The 27,950-nt window shown below is 34.7% G+C and overlaps 1 protein-coding gene across 1 annotated transcript; it reads left to right on the plus strand.

Moving 5' to 3' along the window:
* LOC121411109 (dolichyl-diphosphooligosaccharide--protein glycosyltransferase subunit STT3B-like) lies at nt 1-27,931 on the plus strand. The gene is made up of 18 exons (XM_041603635.1): nt 1-515; nt 2,584-2,692; nt 4,918-5,027; nt 11,668-11,756; nt 15,461-15,549; nt 15,841-15,906; nt 16,293-16,392; nt 17,686-17,784; nt 19,280-19,426; nt 20,644-20,692; nt 21,893-22,047; nt 22,457-22,677; nt 23,776-23,963; nt 24,350-24,521; nt 25,596-25,769; nt 26,421-26,534; nt 26,949-27,155; nt 27,702-27,931. The coding sequence occupies exons 1-18, from the start codon at nt 211-213 to the stop codon at nt 27,795-27,797; spliced, it is 2,490 nt and encodes an 829-aa protein (XP_041459569.1). The 5' UTR covers nt 1-210; the 3' UTR covers nt 27,798-27,931.
* Nucleotides 27,932-27,950: the final 19 nt, after the last annotated feature.

Genomic DNA, 27,950 nt, shown 5'->3' on the forward strand with positions numbered 1-27,950 from the left:
TTCGAAATTGAGTGTCCATGTGAGCCTGTAACGTGTATGAGCGTGGTTGGTGTCTGGTAGCACAGTATCTCGCTAAACCTCCCGGCCGAAGCTCCGGGGTCGGTGCGCGCTAGCTTGCGATCGACCCTGAGCGCTCGTACGTGACCTGTAACTGCGTTGCTGCATGCGATCTCCATCCCGCAATTTCAGTAGGCCTACAAAATTAGGAACATGGCGTCTGCTGGGCAACAAGGTCAGTACGATGCGACAGCTGGGGATGAAAATGCATCTGAGGAATCGGCAATCATGTTCCCAGGAGGAAGAGCAAAAAATTCAGATGCGATGTATGCGATCAGAGGCCAACAAATTGGTCCTTCTCGTCAACAGTCGGCGAAGGCTAAACCACCCATTCATGTGGGAGCTGTGAAGGGTCTGCTTGCTGTCGTTATTCTCTTTCTTGCCTGTTTAGCAGCTTTTTCTTCACGTCTGTTTGCTGTTATCCGCTTCGAAAGCATCATCCACGAGTTTGATCCATGGTAAGCTATCACAGCACAGGCACATAGCTCCATACCAGAGTCCAGGCCAGGGCAGGGGCCGATTCATTGCTTGCATGTTTGCATTGGATCATAATCATGATAATGATAATTGGGTAACTAAGATTAAAAAGTCAGCCAACAAGGCCCCTGTGCCTTTTTGTCTTACTTTGGCATGTTTGGCTCTGGCTAGCCTGGACTCTGGAGTAGCCAGGCCCAGGCGGCTTCTTGAGAGTAAAAATCATTTACTGACGTAGGCTTAGGCCTACTCCCAATCAATCAATGCATGAGAGTAAGCCTGCGTCAGTAAATGATTTTTAGTCCAAGATTGAAGAAGCCGCCTGGCTACTCTGGCATGTCTGGAGGCTCCTGGAGAGTAAAAATCAGTCTAGGCCTACTATACGTAGGCTTACTCCCCATGGAGCCTGGAATTGCTTCCCATACGGATACGGTAGACAGGAATAACCGTCGTTTCTGGGGATTTATTCAACAATTTCTGACATTTTACTGTAATCCCCATTCACCGACGGTAAAGTGTCCGTGTGGGCTCCCATTTGTTATAACACCAGCACTTTTGTCAATCCAGAATCCAAAGTTTGGGGCTATATAACACATCGAGGTTACACTCTAAGGATATATAAACTACAAATTAAAAATATAGAACTATTTAACATAAGAGTAGTTTAAACGATATAGATGAAAATGCATGAAAATTATACTTTACCGATGTTTAGTTGGGAAAAGCACAGCGAAATCGATCCAAATGGCAGCCAAACTATGAAATATTTACAAACGAACGGAGAGGGCGTCAACAATTTACGAATGTGATATCGATATTGCATTCCAACAGCACACCTACAAGGCAGTATACGAATACAATAATACGGTATGATACACTACACGAAGACAAACGATACTAAATGTTATAATCGCGATATATCTAGACATTAACGATAATGACATCATTCAAGATGGCAACTTGCAAGAAAAACCGTCAGGTCAGGAGAAAATGTCTTAGATGACAGATTTCTCAATCATCCAGTGGATTTTTTTTCAATAACTCCGGTCCAAGGTATGCAATTACTTAAGTTATTTATATTTCCCTGATAATGAAACTAGAAATTTCGCTCAAAAAAACAGTTTTAAATCGCGATCTATAAAACGCTAGTCCACTATACGTTGTCTGTAGCCTACGGGCCCCTAACTCTTCAGTCTACCCATACGGCTGCATGTACGGCCCAAAAACCTGAAACTTTCGCCCCCCCCCCCTGAGATTTCTACTTTCTCTCTATTAACGATCTAGCCCTAAATCATGTGCATGCCATGGGGTACAACTTCATTTCCGACATTTCTATGAATACGATATTGATTTCATTTTTAAACAAGAATTCATTAAAAAACCAAGAAAAGTGTTATGAAAAGATGGGAAGAGCTTACGGCCGTGTTTACGTCACCATCTTGATTTCTTTGTCTTCCGCATGGCGACAGCACGCAAACCGCGCGATTTAAGATGGATAAAGATAAAGGCATGCAGGTAAATTATGTAAAGAATACTAACTTAAAGGTAAATAACAACTGAAACATGTGCCGTATTATGTCATAATATATTCTATTGTGTCAAAATATGATCCAAATTCCGATGTAGCATTTATTTTTACACTATTTTTATGTGCAGTAGGTCCAATTTGAGGAAAACACATTTGAAAATTCAAATTTACATTGACGTCAATGTATTAATTAGGTATAAATTAGTCATTTTAAGAAAAACAAATTATTATAGAATAAAATCCTTCATTATTTGAAGAATGGTATTATAACATATAAAAAAAAACTTTTGGACAATTTTTTTTTACCCTGTTCGCAAAATTGGACCACCTTATGACCTGCGACCATTTAAACATTTGAAGGTCATAGTACAGTTTATGTAGGCCTGTTATTCTAGGGCTGGATGGGGTTGGGTTGGTCACTCCTGTGTGAGTTGTCTGGGAATGTCTGGTGAGCAGACACCCTGTAAAGTAATTTCATTGGGTCATTCACCGCTAGTACATGTATTGCTTTTGTCTTTACTTAGGTTCAATTACCGCTCAACACATTATTTGGTAACCCATGGCTTCTATAACTTCTTGAACTGGTTTGATGAAAGAGCATGGTCTCCTCTTGGAAGGATTGTTGGGGGCACAGTAAGTATTTATCATTACACATTTACAGTAGAGACCTGGCCATGGAGGATTATCCTTTGTCAGTAGGGGTGCTCTAACAATGTTGGCCCAATCCTACATTGCGTAGGCTGTGTCTCACACTAGGAACTTAAAAAGAATATTCAAAATTATTATTCACTATTGGCCAAGTTTTCTACCTAACCATGGCTTAGAAAATGCTAGCTGTTCTCACATACCTGCATTCAGTAACTCCGGACTAGTGGTTCACGAGTGCTTACATTTGATTGGACAAGAGAGTGTGTTGTGCCTATAGCATTCATGGAACACTAACCTTGGCTTGTTCAAGTTCCCTGTCCTCGTGATGACTCTTTGCCCCAGATTTTCTATTGACACCGGAATTGCACGGCTAACCCTGTAATTTTGTAGGGCCAGAGAGTCTCGTACTATTGGTGGGGTCAGCATAGAAGGTATGAATCTTTTGAGAGCAGAAAGTAGACTAAGCTTAACCCCAGACTAAAGGGTGGGGCTACTTTGCCGTTTAGCCCTACTTATAGTACAGGTTTGAGGCAATTTTGCTTGGAGAAAAGAGTACCAGACAGCCATCTAATATCTGGTTCAATTTATCCACAAATTTGAAACTTTTTTTCCTTGTGTATTTTTTTTCCTGCTTTAAGAGTGGGGGAAATTTTTATGGTTATCTTCTGAAGACAGTAGTAATCGAGTGCCAGATGTGCTCATAACTGGAGAGCTAAAACAGATTTTATCAAGGTCACCTTATTGCTGGGCAAGTTCAAAACACACAGTCCTATTATGTTGAAGGTCTTTTAATATCAGTTTGCAAATTATAAATTACATAACATATTTCACCTCATCCATTACAAGGCTGTGCGATAGATAATGTACATACTATTTGTAAGTCATTAAAGGGATGGTCCTGGCTGAGAGTAGCCTAATGAATAGAGTAGAGTTCACTGAGCAAAATGCCAAAAATTTCATCAAAATCGGATAACAAATAACAAAGTTATTGAATTTTAAAGTTTAGCAATATTTTGTGAAAACAGTTGTCATGAATATTCATTAGGTGGGCTGATGATGTCTCATCTCCACTTGTTCTTTTGTATTTTATTATATGAAATAAGGTTTATTCATATTTTTTCCTCCTAGAACTAGAAAAATTGGATTGACAACTGATTTAGTGCATTAGGGAGACATATTATTCACACAAGTATGAAATAATGAAAAAATTCTGATTTTATGTAATAACATAAGAAAACAGAAAGAGGAGATGTGACATAATCAGCCCACCTATGGTAATGAATATTCATGACGACTGTTTTCACGAAATATTGCCAAACTTTAAACTTCAATAACTTTTTAATTTGTTATCCGATTTTGATGAAATTTTTGGCATTTTGCTCAGTGAATTCTACTCTATGTATTAAGATATAAATATTTTCAGCCTGGACCATCCCTTTAACTGTAGGTTCAGGTTAATCATCAGGAGTAAAAAAAAAAAAAAAGAGTTCAAGGTCACCTTATTGCTGGGCAAGTTTCAATACACACCGCCTTATTATGTTGAACCTTTTTATATCAGTTTGCAAATTATGAATTACATAACATGTTTCACCTCATCCATTACAAGGCTGTGCAACAGATAAAGTACATACTATGCCTAAGTCATTAACTGTAGGTACGGGTTAATCATCAGGAGTAAAAAAATAAAATAAAAAAATAAAAAATCCCTTAAAGATGCAGAGATTTCACACTTCCAATCTTGACATCCATGAAATGCCCATTTATTTTCCTGATTTCCTTGAAATTGTTTTTAGTTGGAAACTATCAAGAAAATGAAGAATATTCCCCTCTTTCTTGACTCTGAACTCTAAAGGATCGTTTCAGTGGTTGTCACATTTATCTACATGAAAGTCTACATGTTGAACTACAATTATGTGCAGTATTTGGGCATAGGTGTACATTGAACCTCAATTGTTTGTCCCATAGACTTCTCTTTTGTTTAAAGTTGTCAAGTTTTGTCTGTCATACACCAAGAAAAGATAAAGTGATTACGGTTTCCCATCAATACATCAGAATTTTTCTTTTACTCTGATGTTTATTCAGTCCCTTTAATTATTTTTTTTTCTACGTTTAGAAAAAAAGTCATGAATTAAACTATGTTTAGGGTGAATTTAAATTTGCTGTCATGTTCCTTCTTTTTGAATGAACCTTAATCTCTCTTTGTTTTATAGGTGTACCCAGGCTTAATGGTGACATCAGGAACTATTCATAATATTCTTCATGCTCTCAACATACCAGTACATATTAGAGATGTCTGTGTGTTTCTAGCACCACTTTTCAGGTAACCAGCTACAGTTGCCCCTTGTTTCTCTTTCCAGTTTCCATGAGATACATGTACATTTACGATAAAACTTAACTTTCATATTTTCTGATAATATCAACAAACAGAATGATTAAGAAGTGTTATGGCTCAGTGGATATGTGTCCGGACTTTGAAACACAAGGTCCGGGTAAGAGGGGTCGGACTGCATTAGTTGAAGGTCAGAATAATCATTCAAAATATCAAATACTAATGCAGTTTTGGTGGATTGCAAGCCTTCAGTCGAAGTCATGGCAAAATTGGCTGAAAATCATAGTATATCATACTCTTGTGGCATCATAGGATTATGAAGAATTGCTCTTATACCTGGCCCTGGACAAGTTCATCAGGTTGGGTAAGAAATTACAAGATGTCCATGTAACTAAGATATCATCTATTCCATTTCACAATGAAGATCAGTTCAGATGTGGCTCAATTTAATGTGTCAGTGTAAGGAAGGTCTTTTACCATAGAGTAATCAGAAAAAAGTACATGGGGGCTCAGGGCGACCCCCCCCCCCCCCCACAAAAAAAAATAAAATGAAATAAAGAAAGAAAGAAAGAAAGCAGGAAAGAAAAAAAAAGTGTTTAAAATTATAATTTTTGCCTGATAGTAATTCATGTTTTGTTTTTTAAAGTTTGATAATGGACATCACATTCGTATATCAATGTTGGCAATAGATTGTCAGGTCTGATGTTCTAATACATGTTTAATTAGTTTTTGCTTAAGTAATAGTTGGAAGATATTTGCCTAGTTTAAATGAGACACATTTATTTGTAGTTCTGGTATGTCACAAAATAATAGACCCAACTGGAAGGACTTATCCACACATGGGGAATGAAATGGCCTTATATTTCCTCTTGGGTGTTCATACAGGTACATGTTTAAAGTGTTTTATGTTTTGATTTCCACATCAAGTGTTTATTCCAATATATAGAGGGATTGATCACTTGTAAGGTCTGTAGATGTCTCATTTCATTAATCATTTTTCATGAAGAAATGAGAAATGGTGTAATAATGTTCACATAACATATACACATTAAGCTGTGCAGTATAAATGTCCTATAGTATACATGTTGAGTGTGTTACCATGGTAACTATTATGGATGTAATTAAAAACAATAATTCCATTTATAAGAGTAATTAATGGTATTACTTCTTTGTTGATCTGCCCTGCCCCAAAATAGATTCCAATATCTTAGTCCTTTTTCGCTTGGCAATATCATCATAACTCCAGTTTGGATCAGTGGTATTCTGTGATTTGGTGTCTACATAATGCTGAGAATATAGGCAATTTCATTCGTATAATTACAAGCCTATATACAAATTCACAAAATTTGTTAAATATTGTATATGGTTACCATAGCAAAACATTTCATGAGTGTTCCCTCCAAATAAAGTATCATGTACAGTATGATTTCCTTTCCTTTCTTTAGAATCATTTAGTATGGTCTTGAAAATTTGCTGCCGATTCTTTTCAAATTTTATCAAATTAATATGGCTGTCAAACACTTCAGTTACGTGAGATATTAACAATAATAACAATTATGATTATAATAAGGCATTAAGGAATGCTATACATAGTATAGCATTATCTGTAATATCGCTTATACACTTTGTTCTAATATATTAAGTCCTACATGTATATAAAAGCAGATTATTATTATTACAGTATATCATAGCATTTACACTGTATATCAATCGACAACATTTAAAGGCTACATCTATACTGAATACAAGTAAGTTTTCAACCGTTTCTTTAATCTATTAAGAGAAGTTTTGAATCTAGAGTAATGGGAAGCTTGTTCCATTCTCTTGCTAAATACTGTAAAAGAACGTTCGCCAGCCCTGCTCCAGGTTACCTGATCAATATCTCTACTTGAACGCAAATCTTCTCGTTTAAGATTGTGAATCTGAAGTGCCCCCTTAATATACATTGGTACATGATCATGAATTAATTTATACAGGTAGAAGAGACGTTAAAAATGAACAGTTAGCAATAAATCAAATAAACAAAAATTACATAGCAAATTTATGTTAAATGTTAAATGAATTTATAAACAAGTATATGAAGGACAAACTGCAATGCAAAAAGTGCGCTGAATCCTGAAAAACTGAAAATGACTGGTAAAATGAAAACAGGCTCTCAATTTTTTTCAAAATGGCTCCCTAGAAAAAAAACAAAGAATTTCTATTCTGGTGACAATCAACTTCAGTTTTAAAGACTTTCTCATGAAATTTGTGTTTTTTAAACCGCAATTTCATTCATCTTTTTAAAAAAGTGCGGTTAATCCTGAAAAGATGTCTTTGGAAAACTGAAAATGACAGGTAAAATGAAAACAGGCTCTCAAAAAATTTTCAAAATGGCTCCCTAGAAAAAAACACACAGAATTTCTATTCTGGTGACAATCAACTTCAATTTTTTCAGACTTTCTTACAAAATTTGTGTTTACCGCAATTTCATTCATCTTTTAAAATGCCAACAATATAGTTGTTGAAAATATAGTATCTGAAATTCTTAATCTTCCATGAAACAAAATAACAAATGCCTGGTATTATTACTACATGCATATATGCTCTCCTGCTATTTTTAGTATGACTTCCTGTGAATCCTGCATTTATAGGGAAATAAAAATAAAAACTTCCATACAGCAGAATCAAGAGACATGGAACATTGCCATGTTCAATTATGATTAAAATCCATTGTTTAGACATATACATGTACATGTATACACATGTCGGGGAGAGTGGGGAAAATAAGGCCTTCTTTTTATAATTCAAATTATATCTTTTTAATCTGAAGCAGTAGAAACATGATTAGTTGTCTATTACTAGATCTAGAGAAGACAAACATTATCCATTAGAAAATGTAAAGAGTAATAAGCCTAATTTGCAAATGAATGAGCCATAAATATTTTTGTCGGGTGGCCTTATTTGCCCTACCAAAATGGGGGCAAATGAGGCTGCCTGATTAAAATCTATTTTATATTTCTGTAGGCCTAAAGTAGAAAATAGAACAGTTGGTGTGATACAATCACTGTACTAGTAACAAGCACATTATTGACATTTAGTAATTTACCCAAATACCCCCATTTTAGGATTGATTTATTGATCCCATCCAATTTCATGGAAAAAAATGTCAGATTATGCTTTCTACTCTCGCAGATATATTAATTGCGTATCTACATGTTTTGTTGGTAGTGGACACATACATTATATACAATCAGTGTGGTGATGTGTACATTGCTTTTTAAAGTTTTAACAGATGTAACCATAGACTTTTGATGAGGTACAGTGTACATGTATTAATCCAGGTGGCCTCATTTGCCCCATCGGACATGTAGAGTTTATAGGCATCCAGTCAGAAAAAAGGGAAAATTCACTACATTTCTTGCATGTACAGTAATACCTACTCATTTACAGTAATACCTAATAACTACTGGTAAGATGAAATACACATTACTGGGTAGGTACAATACTTGCCTCTTTGAAGTGCCAATGCTGATTTCAAAGTTTGATCGTGGCATCTTTGTGTTCTGAGCACAGCTTGACCAGGCATTACTACAGTATTCAAACAAAGGTAAAATTAATGCATAAGGAAGGAGTTTTAATCCTTCTAGAGGTTAGTATCTTCTCAAATGACCAAGTAATGCTATCCTCGATCGTATTTTTTTACTTGTTTTTGTTACATGTTCTTCCAATTTAATGTTGGATCTACATGTAGCCTAACTCTGTAAATTTAGACCTGTAAAATTTGGTGTTGTTCAAGTCTAATGCAAATGGTTTTCTCTAGTTTAGCCAATTTTATTTTTTTAACCAAATAACCTAAATTCTGTTTTCTTTGCATTCAATGTAAGATTGTTCTCTTTTACCCATTTGTATAATTGTTAAATCAAAATTCAAGGCTTATTCAATTTCATCACTGCTTTGACTATAAAAAACAGAACAGCATCCTCTGCATATAGCATCACTTGGCGTTAAGATACCACATTAGGAAGGTCATTTACCATAATAGTGAACAACAACGGGCCCAAATTGGCGCCTTGTGGTACACCTGACACTGGTTCCCTATTCAGATTTATATTTTTCTAATACCACACTTTGTTTCCGATCTGTTAAGTATTGCATAAACCGATGTCTTCTTTTCCAAGTATACCGTTTTTACGTAGTTTTTCTATCAGAATTTTACGATCTACTGAATGGAATGCCTTGCGCAGGTCTATAAAGACTGCACCTGTCACTTGACACTTGTACATTTGTCTATAAATAAAATCAGAGAAATAAATTAAAACAGTGTGGGTACTATGACCTTTACGAAAGCCTGATTGGTTTGGGGAGAGAATATTATTCTCTGTTACGTATTCTTGTAACTGACAGTGCACTGCCCTTTTCATAAGCTTCATAACAACAGGTATTATGGAGATGGGCCTATAATTATTCAAGTATAATCTCTCACCACCCTTGAATAGTGGAATAACCTTAGCTGTCTTCCACTCATCTGGTAGTTTGCCTGAACATTAAGATAAGTTGAAAATTTTGGAATGTTTTTTTATAAATAACAGGTGCAGCCATTTTTAGAAGTATATGTGTTTGTAATCTCAACTCATTTAACACAAAATCATCACATATTTCATCAAAAATGAATTTAGTAGGCAGTAATTGAAAATATCTACCAACATAACCATGACAACCGTGTGAGCCATGCTTAATTGCTACGACAGAAATGGAATGTTCGTAAAGTTCTTTCACAATATCACAAATATCTCTGATGAGACAGCTAGACCAATCAGTCTTACCTAAATCTCGCTGGAATTCCTCATCAACATTTTTAAACAACCTATATGTAACTGGGTTTATACAATTTACGAACAATGTATACAAGATTATGGTCAGTCAGACCAAGAAAAACAATGTCACTTTGTTTTACATTTAAGGGAAATTTGTTATGTCATACAGTTTTGTCCACAAATTCCATTTATAAATGAACCTTGATTCACTTGTTGAATTCATATTAAAATTAAAATCTCTGAGTATGATTGTTGCTTCAAGAATTCAAAATGCCAATTACAAGAAAAATTTCTGTATATTTGTGCCCATTCCTCAATTATTCATAGTACTACATGTATTACCCCTTGCTTTCAAAATCAATTTAAGACTCTTTTATACGTCAGTCACATTTGCTCTACGGTGGCCGTACAGCGAGTCGAAAACGGCCATTTTAACATTTTTACATTTTTGTCTCACCTGCGAAGCAAAGTGAGACTATAGGCGCCCCTTTTCCGACGGCGGCGGTGGCGGCGGCGGCGTCAACATCAAATCTTAACCTGAGGTTAAATTTTTGAAATGACGTCATAACTTAGAAAGTATAACTTGGCCATAAGGTTAATCAAGTATTACTGAACATCCTATTAGAGTTTCATGTCACATGACCAAGGTCAAAGGTCTAATTTAGGGTCAATGAACTTAGACCATGTTGGAGGAATCAACATCGAAATCTTAACCTGAGGTTAAGTTTTTGAAATTTCATCATAACTTAGAAAATATATGGACCTAGTTCATGAAACTTGGACATAAAGTTAATCAAGTATCACTGAACATCCTGCATGAGTTTCACGTCACATGACCAAGGTCAAAGGTCATTTAGGGTCAATGAACTTTGGCCAAATTGGGGATATCTGTTGAATTCCCATCATTACTTTGAAAGTTTATGGATCTGATTCATGAAATTTGGACATAATAGTAATCAAGCATCACTGAACATTTTGTGCAAGTTTCAGGTCTCATGATTAAGGTCAAAGGTCATTTAGGGTCAATGAACTTTGGCCGAATTGGGGGTATCTGTTGAATTACCATCATAACTTTGAAAGTTTATTGGTCTAGTTCATTAAACTTGGACATTAGAGTAATCAAGTATCACTGAACATCCTGTGCCATTTCAGGTCACATGACCAAGGTCAAAGGTCAATGAACTCTGGCCGAATTGGGTGTATCTGTTGAAATTCCATCATAACTTTGAAAGTTTATGGATCTGATTCATGAAACTTGTACATGGGAGTAATCAAGTATCACTGAACATCCTGTTCGAGTTTCAGGTCACATGATCAAGGTCAAAGGTCATGTAAGGTCAATGAACTTTGGCCATGTTGGGGTTTTTTGTTGAATAACCATCATATCTCTGTAAGTTTATTGGTCTAGTTCATAAAAAGTGGACACAAGAGTAACCATGTATCACTGAACATCTTGTGCGAGTTAGAGTAGTATTCAAAGTCAGCACTGCTGCTATATTGAACCGCGTGATGCAGGTGAGACGGCCAGAGGCATTCCACTTGTTTTGTAATAGCTGCATATGAATGAAAATGAGTAAAACTGCTGTTTTCTACTTGCCATAGGGCCACCATAGAGCAAATGTGACTGAGGATATTACCAATAATATGCACGAACTCATCCTGTACATGGCAGTGCATTTCACATAATCACATCATGTATGCTGTGTACATGTACATGTAGCATATTGCAGATATCACTGCATGGCTTCAGTGATAATCACTAGTAATTAGAAAGCTCAGGCCTGATAATAAATGTGGTTTTTGTACTGATGGTTTTGTTTCCTTGTATGTTGCAGTGGGCTCACAGCACTAGCAGCATATGGCTTAACATCTGAGCTTTGGGATACAAGTGCTGGTTTATTGGCAGCATGTTTCATTGCTATTGGTAAGTTTACATTTAAAGGGAATTCTCCGGGCTTAAGATGTTTAATCTCAATAAATAAAGTAAAATTCACAGATCAAAATGCTGAAAATTTTATCAAAATCGAATAACAAATAATAAAGAATTTTTTTATTTTTCATTATTTCGATGAAACAGTTCTACATTGTAGGCATGACTTCATGAATATTCATTAGGTGAACAGATGTCATATCCCCACTTGTTCTTTTGTATTTTATTGAAATTAGGTTTATGAAAATGTTTCTACCAAGAACTAAACCAATTGGATTGACAACTGATTAAGTGCATTAGTTATTTCTTGCTGTAACCTATTTCACCATAATAGGGACACATCATTTAATACACTTTTATGAAAAAATAATACAATTATGATTTCATGTAATAACATATTAAAAAAGCAAAGGATCCCCCTGTATCCTTGTCTGAAATAACCCAGTTAAAAATCTTTAATAATCAATTCAAGTTCAAAGTCTTTGCAATAACCACTTGATATAGCTGAGATAATTTTACTAAAAAGTGATCCCAGGTACATGTAGAATTTGCATTTTTTGTCTAATAACTTACGATGACATAGCAATTATCATCTTTTCATTACATTTATTTTCATCAAAGCACCGGTCAGAAATTAATAGTTGGATTTGAGTTGGGTAAGCTGGTATGCATTATGGCCTGTAAAACTATCTTTGTTTCAAACTTCAGTTGGTAGTAAAAAAAAAGGGACCAGAGGAAATAGATAGATGTGATATATGAGTGAGTTTAATGATCAGTGAGTAGTTTCTGTTACTGCAGATAATAGATTTCTAGGTATCGCATTGTAATTTGCTAGGCTTTTGTGCTGGGCTGCTATACAAAATTTCTTTTGTGTTGCAAATTTTTACCAAAAGACTGTACAGAATTTGTTAAAAACATTTTCTCAACAAAAACTGCAAATCAAATTTGAGAAACAAAATTATTCCCTGCACTGGTTTGTCTGAAAAGAATGTAATTTAATACTGTAAATATGTACAAACCTACATTTTGCATCTAATTTGTATTGAAAGGCATGGGCTTTCTTGTGTCAGAAAACTCAGAATTCCCAAATATTTTAGTGGACACTTTAATGTGAACAAATTAAAGGACAAGTCCACATCCCAACAAAAACTTGATTTGAATAAAAAGAGATAAATTCAACAAGCATAGCACTGAAAATTTCATCAAAATCGGATGTTAAATAAGAAAGTTATGACATTTTAAAGTTTCGCTTCAATTGACAAAACAGTTATATGCACATCTCGGTCGGTATGCAAATGAGAGAACTGATGACATCACTCACTCACTATTTCTTTTGTATTTCATTATAAGAAATATGAAATATTTTGATTTCTTGTCATTGTCATGTGTAAAAGTTTCATTCCTCCCTGAACACATGGAATTCCATTATCTTAACATTTTGTGCTTCAGGCAAGGAGGTCCTAATCGTCAACTTCGTAAAAATCGAAATATTGTATAATTCAAACAATAAAAAACAAAAGAAATAGTGAGTGACATCATCGACTCTCACATTTGGATGTAACTGGCTTGTTCATATAACTATTTTGTTAAAAATAGGAGTGGGCTATACATGGGTCAAAAATACTTTTTTTGGAATTTTAATATGGGAACAGTTTTTTTTTATTCCCTGTAATGTATCTCAACATGAAATGACAATATTTTTTGTCTTGGGTCCGAGAAAAAAGTGTGCCGGGCCAAAATCCAAAATGGCCGCCAAAACTACCCAAAATCACAGTTTTGGCCACAACTTCTTTATTTGGTGGTCTTTTTCTTTGGTTTTGGTGTCTATTCATATGTATTTGGGGGCAGGCAATCTGTTTTTCCTATAATTAGTACTTTTAAACCAATATTTGTAGAGTTAAAAGGTAATTATACCTAAATTTTTCAATTTTTATAGCCTTTTTTCAGCCAAAAGTAGATTTTATCGTCCTGCGGTTCTTGGATATTAGATGGTACGAGGTCAACAATAGCAAGCAGCTTCATAGAGCTATATCGCTTTTATTCCTCTACTATGGGTTTTACGGATATTTGTTAAATATATCTTGAATAAAAAAAAATGTTAATTATCCATATAGGGGCTATACAGTATACACATTGGCCACCATGACAAGGCATGTATAAACTATAGTGTTATACATGTAGAAATGAGCTCTTAGGTTTAGAATTAGATGCCTCAGAAATTGAATATATGTTTTGTCTCAGAAACTGAGGACATGTTTTGTCAAATATGCGAATTCAGGGGGCGGAGAAAGGTAATTAACCCCACATCATGGCATTTACACTGTAGATATTCTGGGCCCCGTTGCATAAAAATTTACCATTATGTTACCTTAATGGTAACTTACATGGAATCCTTGGCTCTGATTGGCTGTTGATCATAGTTACCTGACCCCATAAACATAGGCCAGTTAGACACCACAACCAGGTAAAAAAAAGCCTCCAAATGAAGAAGATATGGCTACATGTAGATATGTGATGTACACGTGTATATAATATGTGATATTTTATGTGCAATTTACGTTGCTCGTTTCATCATGTTTATCAGCTGACAAGCAATCAAATTCACAATCTAATTTTAAACCTTAAGAGCTTATTTCTATGACACTATACATGTAGTTTATATAAAGGCCTTGTCATATGTCATGGTGGTCAATGCATGGAAATATGCAGTGTAGTATGTACAGTAACAGTACATTGTATACTGTATTGCCCCTATGGATAATTAACATTTTTTTATTTAATAGATATATTTCACAAATATCCGTAAAACCAATAGTAGAGGAATAAAAGCAATATAGCTCTATGAAGCTGCTTGCTATTGTTGACCTCGTACCATCTAATATCCAAGAACTCCAGGACGATAAAACCTACATTTGGCTGAAAAAAGGCTATAAAAAATTGGAAAATTTAGGTATAATTACCATTTAACTCTACAAATAATGGTTTAAAAGTGCTAATTATAGGAAAAACAAATTGCCTGCCCCCAAATACATATGAATAGACACCAAAACCAAAGAAAAAGACCACCAAATAAAGAAGTTGTGGCCAAAACTGTGATTTGGGGGGGTTTTGGCGGCCATTTTGGATTTTGGCCCGGCACACTTTTTTCTCGGACCCGAGACAAAAAATATTGTCATTTCATGTTGAGATAAGGTAAAAGGAACACAAAAAAACTGTTCCCACAGTAAAACCAAAAATCACCCATTTATAGCCCACTCCTATTAAAAATAAGCGAAACTTTGGAATGTCATAACTTTCTTATTTTACATCCAATTATGATGAAATTTTCAGCATTGTGCTTGTCTGATTTTTCGCTATTGATTAATCAACATTTTTCTGAAGTGGATTTGACCTTTAACAGATGATTGATACCTGATGCACATATCAATATACTGGTATTTAAGCTCGTACTACTTTTTTGTTCTAAAATATGATAATCCTTTGTAAAAGAGTCATTTCTTAAAATGTACTGTAAATAGTGATTTTAATAACCAAAGTATTCTAAAAATAGACAGTGTATAATGATTAAAAAATGGCACACAAAATGCTATAGTAGACATTTTACAATCTATGTTTTTAGTTTATAACTGTGTACCTGCAATATATATATTTTTACTCTCCTTGTTACATTGACAAGCAATCATTACTTTTGTCCTCAGTTCCGGGTTACATATCTCGATCAGTTGCCGGGTCATATGACAATGAAGGAATTGCCATATTTGCTCTGCTTTTCACCTACTATCTATGGGTAAGTGCAGAACCTCATACAAAGTTTTAAAGAAATGTTTGTGTTTTTTTAGATTGGCCATAGGCATATTAACATATGGACAAAAAATCACTGAAATTGAAAAATACATTTTTACAAGTTTGATTATATTAAACAGCTTGAAGGATAGAAGATTTGATAGAAAATTATTTTAAAATATGGATTGTAATGTCTATTTTTTTCCAAATATTTGAATCATGCTCTTATATCTCTTATGCATTAACTCTAAAAATGTGTTTGAACATTTTTTACCATAATATGTTTTGTTTACAGTTGAAGGCAGTAAAGACGGGTTCTGTAGCTTGGGCTTCTGCTACAGCGCTTTCATACTTCTATATGGTTAGTAAATCAATCAGTATTATACAGTGCATCTTTTTAAGAAAAAAGGAAACTTGTTTCCCAGATGAAAATTTCAAGGGAATTGTTGAAATGATGATAGTGTTCAGAGTATACAAATATATTCAATCGATTGCAAAATGGTGATGACCAATCAAGGTAGTTGTTTCAATGTTCATAGAGTACACAATCAAGTATCAACCAATCAGAATTGGAATTTGAAATTTTAATTGATGTAATATATCTATGTATCTTGGGGCCAAGGGTTGTTATAATGCAATGTACAAGACAAGAAGTTTTTCATCAATATTGTTATTGTGTCTTGTATAGAAACAAGATAACATAATTATATTCACCTGAAATAATGTTCTGATTTTGATTTGTTGCAGGTATCAGCATGGGGAGGTTATGTATTCATTATCAACCTCATCCCTCTCCATGTATGTGTCCTATTGCTTATGGGACGTTTCTCAAATCGTATCTATGTTGGTGAGTCATTTTTTGCATGGTATTTTTCATTCTCTGATTACATCATGAGCCATTGCTGAATATTTTTAAAACAGATACTAAGTACTTGTTCTTTTGATTTTCCAGTCATTAAAAAACACTAAAAATATATTTTTTTTTATTGGGGGGAGGAGGGGTTTCACCATATTTCATTGTCTGCATACTGCTAAAGAATTTTAGATAAATATTATTTTACATACTTTTACAGTATTTTGATACTAGCTAAGCTTATTAGGCTACACTGATAATTAGCGTAATATGAATGCACCATACTTGTATGACAACTTCATATATGTAGCCGGCCTGGGAGTAAAACTCGTACAATCAATACATTTGATCAATTTTCCAATAATTGGCAACCGAATACGTTTTACACTAATGAAGGTTCGCTAGAATTTGATGACCAATTAGAGACATTTTGTTATCAAAAGTATATAAATGTATGCTATAATCTTTCATATTCGACACCAAAGTGCACGATATCAAATGAAATCTATGCTGAGTTTAATGAATTCCAAATATTGTATCTCTTTGAAAATGGCGGCCACACCGCTGACTGCACCTTTCAGTTATGTTGATGTCCATGTCTTGGCGCTGTAATGGGACACTCCACTGAGTCGGCTTGCTTATTATATGTGACCATTTCTAGGTCATAATAGGCGGTGCAGACTTTCCCGAGCTTGCTCAATCTCGAGATTTTAGCCCGATCTGCCCTCTTCACGATTAATCTCGACATTCAAGAAACCCTGTCTCCACCATCGCAAGAAGAGCAATTCCTGCTCCAGCGAGGCTTCAATGCAGTGTGGTCTGACGCCGTGAATAAATAATCCTGAGTGCGTCTGCACCTACGAATTAGCATGATAATTCTTGCAAGTAATCCCAAGTTGACTTGGGATTGTAATCTCGAGATTAATCCTACGAACTAGCACGATAATTGCGTCTCCATTGCCAATAATCTCAAGATTGCTCAGATCAGGATAATTTGCCGGATCAGAAATAGCATGCTAATTTGAAAACTCGGGATGGTGCAGATGGCCCTATAAAGAGGTTTTATAAATTTTTAAATTCATAAATTTTTTGTGATGTCTGATAATCTGGAGTCTTGATTGTTGGAAGTATTTGATTGGTGAACAATCAAATGGCAAAAAGGGTATTCATTCCAGGCCCAATAGTAAGATGATATAATTTGTGATTTTATCTCTAAATAAACATCACATATTTTTCTAAATGATTAAAATTTTACTAATTCATGCATATTTACTGATTGTCTTTCAGCATTCTGTACATTTTACATTTTGGGAACACTGATGTCTATGCAGGTGCCATTTGTAGGATTTCAGCCTGTACGAACCAGTGAACATATGGCGGCTGCAGGTAAAGTCCATGTACAGTATATGCTCTACGTTTCAGTATTGCAAGTTTTCATTGGAATTGGTTATAATTAAGTTTGTGCAAGGCGCAGATGGAATGCTGGTTATTCAATTAACTCTTCAGACAACGGTTCCTTTCAATTACTTTTTTTTCTGTCATAGAAGTCTTTCAGAACACATACAAATGTTTAAAGTGGTGTGTTTTGAAAGGTAATTCTGCGGAACCAGTTTATATTGAAATTCCATTTTTTTTTAAAGCACATGGGAGATACGTCTTTGATTTGTAACAATGGAGGAGAATAAGCTTCTTCTGAATTAAGGACATTCCACATTTAAGTTTGTGTGCATCATGATCTGCGCATATTTTATGCTGTGCTTTGATGTCATAAAGGATGAATAAAGCTATAGGTATCAGTGGATTTTTCCCTTGATGTGCATTCTAACAGATTTTTATGAAGCTAATTAACTGAAAATAATCCATGGAACCTCTACAATTTCAGAATACTTTACTTTTCATTACTGCAAAAATGACAAATATGACCTTGAGGTCGAATAAATGGTAGAGCAGTTTGAGATATTTCATCACATAGATACAAATCATTTTGGGCAATTGGGGTGTTCTAAAAAGCACATTTCCTACATGCTGATAGTTTTAAAAAAAAATCTTATATTTTAATGTTAACACCTCTTAAGTATACCTTCCTCTACAACTTTGCAAATTTTCGTGAAAATTAGCAAATTTGTTACAGAAATTTCAAATTTTTTAGATCTATAGGTTTTTGTAATCTTTTTACACCATTTTAAAGAATTGAAGAATTTGTTAGCCTTAAAAGGGCAATCTAATAGAAATGTGAATGCATTATCTTAAGTATAAATTTCTTAATTATAGTATACTGTAAAATTTGATGAAATTTACATGGATTTGACTGAGTATTAGATGTTTAAACTCAACGTAATAATCTTGTGGGATCTAGAAATGTCCAAACCTTTTAAATGTGCATATCTCAAGAACTTCAAATCAGATGAATTTCAAAGATCGATAGCAAAAAATCAAGCACATGAACCCATGTTATTTTTTAGTATTTGTAATATTCAGGTGCTATAGTAACTCTGTGCAAAATTTGATGAAAATGACATGGATTTCATTTTAACTGTGGAACGTCCTTAAAGAATTATTTTTACACAATCCTGCACTAACAATGCTTTGTGATTGCATTTTGATTAGTGATTTATGTGTGTCTGATTCTAGTGTGAGAAAATTGAGGATTCTTCTCATTGGCCTTAAATTTCCATATTTTTTAGGGCAAAAGCTCTTTTCAAAATGTCACATTTGTATATAACAGCACAAATGGGAACAAGCTAAAATGGAACAGAAATATTGAAAGTCAGTGAAGGGGCATTGAAGCTAATCATTAAAGGTATCCAAGGCTATTGATTAATTAAGGCACTGTCATCAACTCATCTGTTGAGTTTGCTCTTTTGCTGTCTTCTTTCACCAGGTACCTTTGTCCTGCTACAAGCCTTTGCCTTCCTGAGATATATTCAAGATTTCTTGACCAAGCAGGAATTTCGCTCTCTGTTCTTCTTTGGGGTGCTCGGTACAGCAGGAATCACTTTCTTGGGGGTAGTATTCTTAACTTATGCAGGTGAGTAAAATTTAAAAGAAATTGAGATGTTTGTATGGTGTCTCCAGATAAGGGTGTTTGTTGTTCAGAACTTATTAGTTATCAGTTGCAATTATCAACCGTGAAATTGCTGTTGAGGGATAACTTCTGTAAGTGGTTTTCCAGGCAGAAGCAAACCAGCAATTGCAAATATGTGGGGGTTTAATTGATTTAGGGACCTTACATATTTGCAGTTGGTTGTAAGTTTGTTGCAATACCCCTTTTATGTTAGAAAATTCTATCCAGCTATTTTTAACTGAATGTTTTATTTCTTGATACTCATGTTTGCTGGATTTTTCTTGCCTTCTATGACAATTTGTGTGTCATTGACAAAAAGTAATTCAGATTTAATGTTGAGACAATTTTTAGCAGACAACTCAGTGTAGACCAACCTCCCCCTATCACTGAAAGGTAAAACTTGGTAGCATTTAAACATGTAGTGTATAGGCAATGAGATCCTAGCCTTGTTAGTACACAAAGGTATATATATATATTTTTTTTTTTTTGACCGCCTGTTTTTTATTTTGTTTTTATAGTTTTACCAGAATATAATCTGAATGTTAAACTCAGCCTCCCAATACTAACTAGTTCTGTGACAATTAGCTATAAATGCTATCACAGTGTTTTCATAACAATTGAACTCGGTGTAACAGTTTTGATGTCATTTTCAATGAAAAAATGGAACATTGCATTTTCCCAAACCACTTTATGTTTGTTGGCTGTGTTTACATCAGAGCAGCACTCTCATGTTTTTTGTTGACTTTATTGCTTTCTTTTTATTTCTTAACAGTATTTAAAAAATAAGTATTCAAAATATAATGTTCATACAACAGAGAAGACAAAAATAGTGATTATTTCTTCTTTATTTTGTTATCTTTGATCTTCAATATTTCACTGGACATCATTTTGCATAGTCTTTGTATATCAATGAAATTTAGCGTATACAGGGGGCTAGTAATCTAATTTAGGTGTCGTCCAGTGGCTAACAAATTGTTCTTCATTTTCATGGATGTTGGTTATCTTAAATAAAATCTAGTGGTTTTTAAAACCAGTATTTCTTTTAAATGTTTAGTGGTTTTGTCTGCTCTATGTATAAATGGCACATATCTTTAAATTTATTTTTTTAATTTCTTGTTTGTCATTTTCATTGTATTTCTATGACATCTCTTGGTAACCTAGTATTCATGTTTCGTTTTCAGGTTATGTTGCACCCTGGAGTGGTAGATTCTATTCACTGTATGACACTGGGTATGTGTTTTGAAAATAAATTATGTTCATCAATTTTTGTACTTTTGTAGTGTTGAAGATAACTCTTCAGTCAAGAGTTACCGTCTTATACTGGGCATTTGATTGATTACTTTTTATTAAACGATAATAAGGATTTAACCTATTTTTTTGTTGAAGATATAGAGTGGTACTTCAGCTTTGATTAAAAAGGTCTTTTACACCAAGTTTACTCCCAAGTCATAAGCAATTGTAGAATTAAGTGTACATGTAGATTAATTTTCACAGAGCAAGATGATATTGATTACTTTTTTACAAGTATTTGAAAGAGTAGTCACTAAACATAATGAGGGTTTAGTAGCTATAAAAAAAAATCAAAATTATACATGTACAAGACAATTGGTTACCCATTACAAGCATTTTCATGGTGTAGTGGCTTTTTTTACTTCACATCACTCTTCATAGGACCTAACCACAAAATCTTTAGTCTCCATATTTCCCAGTCTCACCTCTTGGTCAATTGTATTTAAAATGATGACAACATGGAATATACATGTATTCATTTGGAAATTAGGATGAAAATTGTTAGCCTGTTCAGTGTCATTCAGGGGATCCTCACCAGTCCTCACTTCACCATTCCCTGTGGTTCAAATCACATCCTTTCCCTAATTTTCTGTTGCCAAGGAGTTGATGCAACTTATTGAATAGCAGTATAACCAACATACTGCGATGAATTTTCTTGAAACACACAGATATTGTGTAACTCATCACAAATAATTTCTGTAGTGACTGAATTCACCGAAAGGTGCATTTTAGGGGGAAAATCCATAGTTCAGGGGCACATATTGTGAAGGCTTATGATTATGGTAACGTTGCCATTTTGGTAATACCGTGGATACATTTATTTTGATTGGCCGCTGAGCCCCATAAAAATTGTTACTTGCCATACATGTATTTTGTTATGATTATTTGGTGGACTCTGTCCCTAATTTTGAACTATCTCTCGAAAAAGTACTCATTTCATGAATTCATATGAGTCCTTTGATAACATTTTCTCTTTCATGAAACTTTTTGCTGTGAAAGTTCTTTTCATTTCTCTAAATTGCTATGATTTTTTTAAAGTTGTTTATCTACAAACTCACAGAGGTTGATTTATGAAGTACATTTCTATTTAAAAATTCATGAACATTCTTTAATGTAATGAATGTTTTGTTAATTTTTCAGCTATGCAAAGATTCACATTCCAATTATTGCCTCAGTATCTGAGCATCAGCCAACAACGTGGGTGTCCTTCTTCTTTGACCTTCATATCTTGGTCTGTACATTCCCAGCTGGACTCTGGTTTGTCATAAAGGATATCAATGATGAGAGAGTCTTCAGTAAGTATCTTTGAAAATTCAAGTTAAAACAGATTAGAATTCTCATTCAGACATCTTGTTGCAAGTTCAGCAACAGTTTTAGTTACAAAGTTTATATGAGGCATCAAAAGATGTTGCAAAGAGTGGAGATTGCAGACCCATCAAAAGATAGTTTGAATTATCTGTCTGAAGCCTATGATCCCATTTGCTTCCCAAAGTGTGTCAATTTTTCTCACCATGTCTGAACAAAGAGGAAAAAGTTGCTGAAATATATTCAGTGTGTTACTTCTCATTTCCATGGAAAAAAATTTAAATGCTTCTTCAGTGTATTATTATTCTCATACCAATCAGTCTTATTAATGTTCATAACACCCTTATGACTTTAAGAGCAGGAAGATTACTTTCATTTTGTTATTGTTTTGTATTTCAGTTGCCTTGTATGCCTTGAGTGCGGTATATTTTGCCGGTGTGATGGTCCGATTGATGCTGACTCTGACTCCAGTGGTATGCATCCTCGCTGCCATAGCAATCAGCAAGACTCTCAATGAATACTTGGTGGATGAACTCCCCAAGAAATCCATGTCAGGGGATGAAGAAGATGAGGAAGATGAAGAGGATGCTGATCGCAAGAACAGGAAATATTACGATAAGGTAGAGTATGGACACAGTGGATGGTTCTGGGTATGTTGCACAAAATTGGCCTTTGAATGAACCCCCTTGATAATTGCTTCAGAATGGCTGTTGGGTTGAGTTCAACCACAAGATTTGTGTGGTATTCCCTTATTAAATGCAAATAAGCAGGTTCAGATGCAGTCCGTTTTCCCTCATTTATCAAAAGAAATCAGTTTGATGAGCTTAGCCTTTGTCACCTTGCCTAAAGTCACAGCAGCATCTTTCAAGCAAGAATCGCACAACCAAATTCTTATTGCTTATCAATCATCACCATAATCATGGACAAAATAATGGGAAATAAGTATACATTATACGTTTTTTATACTGGGATTCCTGCCAAAAGATGTTTGTAAGTTAAGAGTGACTTTAAGAATGACTGGTGATCCTTTCATGTGGTAAATGATATTCACCATTAGATGTTCATTGGTGATTATTTACCACATAAGAAATGTTCATCAAGTCGCTCTTAACTTACAAACAGCTTTATGTAATGGCCCCCCCCCCCCCCCCCCCCCCCCCCCGTCACCTTCTTTTTATAAGATGCCTTTATAAAATATGGACTTTAGGGGCCCGTTTCATAAAGGACTAACAACTTTTGTAACTTTGCCATTATGGCAACTACCATGGAATCCTTGCTTATGATTGGCTACCGAGCCCTGTTACCACCAGTTGCAAGTCCTTTATGAAATGGGCCAAAGGAAGGAATCAAAATTAAAAACGATAGTTTCGAAACTTCTGTGCCACAAAACATGCGAGTCTCGTATGTTCAGTGGAAGTTCACAACTGATAGATAACGTGGGTGCTGTAATATAAATGTGCAGTCAATGGTAGTTAATAATACATGAGATTTGTATAGTGCACTTTCCACCTTTATCAGGTGCTCATGGCGCTTCAGAGCAGAACAACAAAAAATATTTACATGTAATTCATGTATACATATTTGTATACATGTATACATATTTGTTAGACAATGGCATCTCAAGTCCAAAAAAAATCTAAACGATTGATTGTAGATAATCATATTTCTATTTGTGTCTGCATTGTTGTTTATGTAATATTCTTCTTTTACTCCAATAGGCTGGTAAAGTGCGACGAATCAAGACAGACAAGGGTAAAGATGACGAGGGTATGGGAGGTAACCTAAAAGGATTCGTTGTGGTAGCTATCATCATGACTCTCATGTTATTCTCTGTTCATTGTACATGGGTTACCAGTAATGCCTACTCCAGCCCTAGTATAGTGCTTGCTTCCCACAATCAAGATGGGTAAGTCTATTTGTGTGCTCATTTTTTGTTTGTGTTCACAGGGCTGAGGAAAACTGCTGATGTGAATCTTGAAAATGCAGTTGACCTGGCAAATCTGGATACATGAACATTATGTTATGAACGTTCAGTGTGGATATAATAGGAAAACCAATAGCTGATTTATATTACCAATGCTAAGTCAAATAAGCACAAGTATGATATAACAGAATACAGTATTGAAGTACACTTGAATTAGCAATATTTAGATCTCTCTTCCAAGAAAGCTCTAAACTAGTCATAAGATATGAAATATAAACATTTTCTAATTCTCATTTTACAATTTGACTGATCTATGAGTATAGACGTGGAAATATAATTTGTGACATGATTATGGTTCTCTCCACCAGGTCTCGTGTCATTCTTGATGACTTCCGTGAGGCGTATTATTGGTTACGTAAGAACACTGATGATCATGCCCGTGTGATGTCATGGTGGGATTATGGCTATCAGATCGCTGGCATGGGAAACAAAACAACACTAGTAGATAATAACACCTGGAATAACAGCCATATAGCATTAGTAAGTGCACTTTATCTTCTCTTTGGTATTTATAGTGGATCTGTATTGAAGGGGGCTATCGATGATTTGTCTTGTTGGAGACATCCCTTGATTTAAAAAAAAGATCCAGAGAAGATCCTGCTTGGAATTGCAGATAAACTAAATGATTGAGATAGATTCATGTTTATCCCATATGACTTCAAAGAAATTGGTTGTGACCAACTTAATTCTCATTCCCTCTTTTTTAGAATGTGTATCTTTAGGAAATACTACTATTGACAGCCTGTTTTGTTTATAGTATATCCAAATCAATTTATCAAAGAAGTAGACGTAGTAAGATATTTACATGCAGAGAAGCAAGGTACTTCTATTTCTTCCTCTCTTTTCTTAATTAGGGGAATTACTACTGTAGTTACATCAGGGGTCAAGATTCTATAAAATCTCATGCTAGGGAAATTGGATTAAATATCACAAGTTTTCCATTGGAAGCAGTCCTTGTCACAGAACTTGTTTTGTGATGAAAGAGGGGATGTGTGGTATCGAGGTTATGTTATACTACTTCAGAAGTTAGGCTGGGTTTCAATAGAGGAGAGATGGAAATTCCAAATAATCAAACTTGTTTACAATGCCCTAAATGGTATTTGCCCACAATATATTTCAGATTTGTTTATCCAATTATCAAACACCCACTCATACCGTACCAGAAATGCTGATAGTTATGGGATCATAATACAAAAGTGTAAAACAGAGAAGGGAAAGAAAAGGATTTCAGTACACGGTTCAATTCTGTGGAATAATATTCCATCTACAGTAAGAAGGGCGGAAACCTTGCAATCATTTATTTCATCTTATTGGAGAAACTGAAGATCTTATTCCAGGTTTTAAGACACAGTTCGCTAAACTTTATTCTGTTTGTATCATTCTAATTTGTTGTCCTTTGTTTGTTTTTTTCTTTTGTATGTGTTTAAATGTAGCAGGGCCCTCTGGGAGAACAGTGTACGTCACTGATGAGGCTACCCTGGATAAATAAGACTTTATAATAATAATGAATTGATTTCTTACTCTTAACAAGATGCATTTTGATTTTCCTATCAGGTTGGAAAGGCCATGTCGTCGAATGAGACAGCAGCGTATAAGATAATGAGAGAACTGGATGTTGACTACGTCCTTGTGATATTTGGTGGTGTGATAGGATATTCTGGTGATGACATCAACAAATTCTTGTGGATGGTTAGGATAGCAGAGGGAGAACATCCAAGAGATATAAAGGTAATGCCATGGAAGTTGATTACAAAATAATATTTACATTTCTTTAAACAGAGGATGATATCAAATATAAAGTTTAATCCTGTCATGAGATTGATGTGAGATTGAATTACTTTTCTAAGAGTGATTGACATATTTATAATGGCTCTGGGAATAAATGTTTCATCCAAGATTTGGAAATCACCAGAATGATAAGAAATTTTTAAATTCTGCTGAAAGTCATATGCACTACCTACAGAAATGTAGGTATGGGACTAGACCACACACAATTTTTTGGCCAAAATGGTTCAGCTGGTTTTCTTTTAATTTCAGAGCATCTAAGGTAGATTGAATATCAATTCCAGTTGGTATAACAATTGTAAAATGAACTTAAAAAGAACCTAAGAAAATCACAACATACTGCAATTATTTGTATGTATAAACAAAGTAATACATGCATAAATTAGTATTTGCTGACTAATGTGTGAAAATAAGCATGGCATTTTCGGATGGATGTGACTTTTTTAAAGCACTTACTATGTCAGAACATATCTGTAGATATATATGATGGAACAGTAACACTCTGCAATGACTTTTAAGCCTTTCTATCTGAGGTAGGGCTCACTGCAATTAAGTTTTTATTTAACAGAACATGTGTCCATTGTGTTTTTACAGGAAAGTAACTACTTCACACCCAATGGGGAGTTCAGGGTGGACAAAGCAGGATCACCTACCCTACACAACTGCTTAATGTATAAAATGTGTTACTATCGCTTTGGGGAATTACAGGTCAGTATGTTACTCAAATTTCATTTTGTGCCATTCCTCATGAGAAAAATTATCAATTCACATCATGAATTTAGTAAAATCAATCACATTTATTGTTCTAACTGCCCAAATCCTTGGAATAAAAGAATCATGTAATAAATAAGAACGTTGGTAATGGAACTATCCTGCATGCTTTTTATTACAAGTAACTTCCAATGATAATGCAAATTAAAGACAATAACATCTGAATAATTACAGCTGAAGGAAAGACTGTTTATGCTTGTATTGAGTTTAGATAACATTGCACATTCTTGTCAAGATAGTCTGTTTACAAACCTATGAGCAGCTGTGAGTAAAAAGGAACCAATCAGAAATTTTGCACCAAGTTCTGATATCTGTATTGCTCTTACCTTCATCCGTTTTGTTGTACTTTAGCTTGATTTTCGGTCACCGGCAGGCTTTGATCGGACAAGAGGAGTAGAGATTGGGAAGAAAGATATTTCCTTTGAGCATCTAGAAGAGGCATACACCACGGAACACTGGCTTGTTCGTATCTACAAGGTTAAACCACTCAGTAATCGTGTACCCAATGAGAAACCTCTTAAAAGAAAGGCAGGGAAGAAGAAATATGTTTCTAAAAAGGTAAGAAGAGACAGCAATTTTTCTTGTACCCACGCCACACAAAGTTTGAAGGAGTTAAACTGTGTTTGAATTAGTGTATGATTTGGCAGTTATTCAGACATGCAGTCAGGCTGTCTGTCGGTCTGTTACAAATCTTGCAGATTTAACTTTTCCTCAACTTTTGCCCGAGGAGGTCATAAGCTCCTGTGATGGTTCTTTGCAAAATTGGGGACATAGTATTATAATCAGCTCGCTCATTGCATATTCATGATGGAATGCATGGTACAGTTTCAGTGAAATAACGCAAAAATTAAGAATTTAATAGCATCCATGTTTTGCATTCTGTATCAAATAAACTGCTATAATTGTTTTAATTCTAATATATTTAATAAAATCATATTATTTTCAGCCTGGAGTGCCCTGTTAATGACTGTGATTTCATGTAGCTTATACTTTATTTTATGTGTAAAATGTTTAAAATATCGGTTACTTGAAGTTTCTAAACTCCTCTTGATCACTTTTTGCCTAAAACTTGGATACTTTTATTCTTTTTTGTTCCATATACAGACGGGTAAGAAAAGGCGTGGATCCATCAAGAACAAACCAGTAGTGAAACGAGGCAAGCGTACAAGAGGAAGTGGCAAAAATAATAAGAGAATATGAATCTTTTCACCTTGCCATGATACTCCAAGAACATTTGATGAATTTTCAATACATTTTGGGTGAAATGGCCTTCTAGAATTAAGTAGTTATGGGTTAGACTTGGGTGGAATAGTAAGATAAGTGATTCAACAGGAGTATCACACCAAAAATAAG

Source organism: Lytechinus variegatus, chromosome 3, assembly GCF_018143015.1.
Source record: "Lytechinus variegatus isolate NC3 chromosome 3, Lvar_3.0, whole genome shotgun sequence".
Classification (NCBI taxonomy): domain Eukaryota; kingdom Metazoa; phylum Echinodermata; class Echinoidea; order Temnopleuroida; family Toxopneustidae; genus Lytechinus; species Lytechinus variegatus.